This window comes from Aplysia californica, unplaced genomic scaffold, assembly GCF_000002075.1.
Source record: "Aplysia californica isolate F4 #8 unplaced genomic scaffold, AplCal3.0 scaffold00012, whole genome shotgun sequence".
NCBI lineage: Eukaryota > Metazoa > Mollusca > Gastropoda > Aplysiida > Aplysiidae > Aplysia > Aplysia californica.
This window is the reverse complement of record NW_004797282.1, coordinates 2,254,921-2,256,012: the sequence shown is the minus strand read 5'-3', so window position 1 is coordinate 2,256,012 and position 1,092 is coordinate 2,254,921. Positions and strand designations below refer to the sequence as shown.

The following is a 1,092-nucleotide window of genomic DNA, read 5'->3' as shown; positions in this document are numbered from 1 at the left end:
TTCTTCTTCTTCTTCTTCTTCTTCTTCTTCTTCTTCTTCTTCTTCTTCTTCTTAACGATGATGACGATCATTATCATCATTAGTACTATTACTATTTTTAATATGACTGTATCAACGTTTCAGTAGTTGTATCATTATTAATACCATCGTCTTATCGTTATCTCCCTGCTACGCCTCCCGTCCAGGTACGACAACGGTCACGTGATGGACATCGCCCTGGACGACCGTGAGACCAGCTGGTCCGCTAACACCAAGCGTGCCTTCGCCTCTCTCTTTGAGGTGAACCTGCAGAAACGGCTGCTCCTGGAGGACTCTGTCCAGCCCGCCAAGATCAAGTACCCTCCCCACACCAGCCTCTACACCGTCCTGGAGGTAAACGATCTAAGTTTTTTAAAGTTTTAGTAAGAGCTTTACGGCACTTGCAACACAATAAAGTCATATAAATACCGAAGATTAAAAGTGTTACAAGAGAGTAAACAATCATAAAACAGTAGGAGGAGAGATCAGGACGATAGATGTTGTTTGATAGAAAAGAAGGAGCAGACCACACCAGAGAACCCGCCAACCACCCACAACGATCTAAGTAACGAAGAATGTTTACAAAATAGTTAAGGAATAATGTTTACAAATTAATTAGCAGACGGACGTTGACTGGAAAGTGACCATGGGTCAGGATATGTTGACGCACGAGGTTGCCCTGGTCACAGAAGAAAGAGACAGGTGATATTTATTATTATTTTTATAATTAGTGAGTGTTTTACGGCGCTCACAACTGCATAAGGTCATATGAGCGCGCGGGACATATTAAGCAAGTTCAGTTGGTATGATATTTTAAATTTTGTCAGGGTGGCGACTGCAGCCTTCTCTTACAAAATAACGAACAATGCCTACTCATTAGCGAAATATGTTTACAAATTAGCGAACAATGTTTTTACAATTTAACGAGATAGGCTTACAAATGAACATTTTTTAAATGAATTAACTAACAGTGTTTTCAGGTCAACGAAAAACGTTTAAAAATAAACAACAAACAAAAGCAGTAAAGTAACTAAGCTGTATTCTTTTCCTCATCTCCCCTCCCTTGTAACCCCC

The 1,092-nt window shown here is 40.2% G+C and overlaps 1 protein-coding gene across 1 annotated transcript in view; it reads left to right on the top strand.

Annotated features, from left to right (window-relative positions):
- The window catches only part of LOC101858149 (vitellogenin-4), a gene marked incomplete at its 3' end in the record, with an annotated part of 10,935 nt that overhangs the window by 5,945 nt on the left and 3,898 nt on the right, over positions 1 to 1,092 (top strand). The window contains 1 exon segment of the mRNA XM_013084304.1: positions 186 to 372. Coding sequence (XP_012939758.1) covers positions 186 to 372 — 187 coding nt within the window.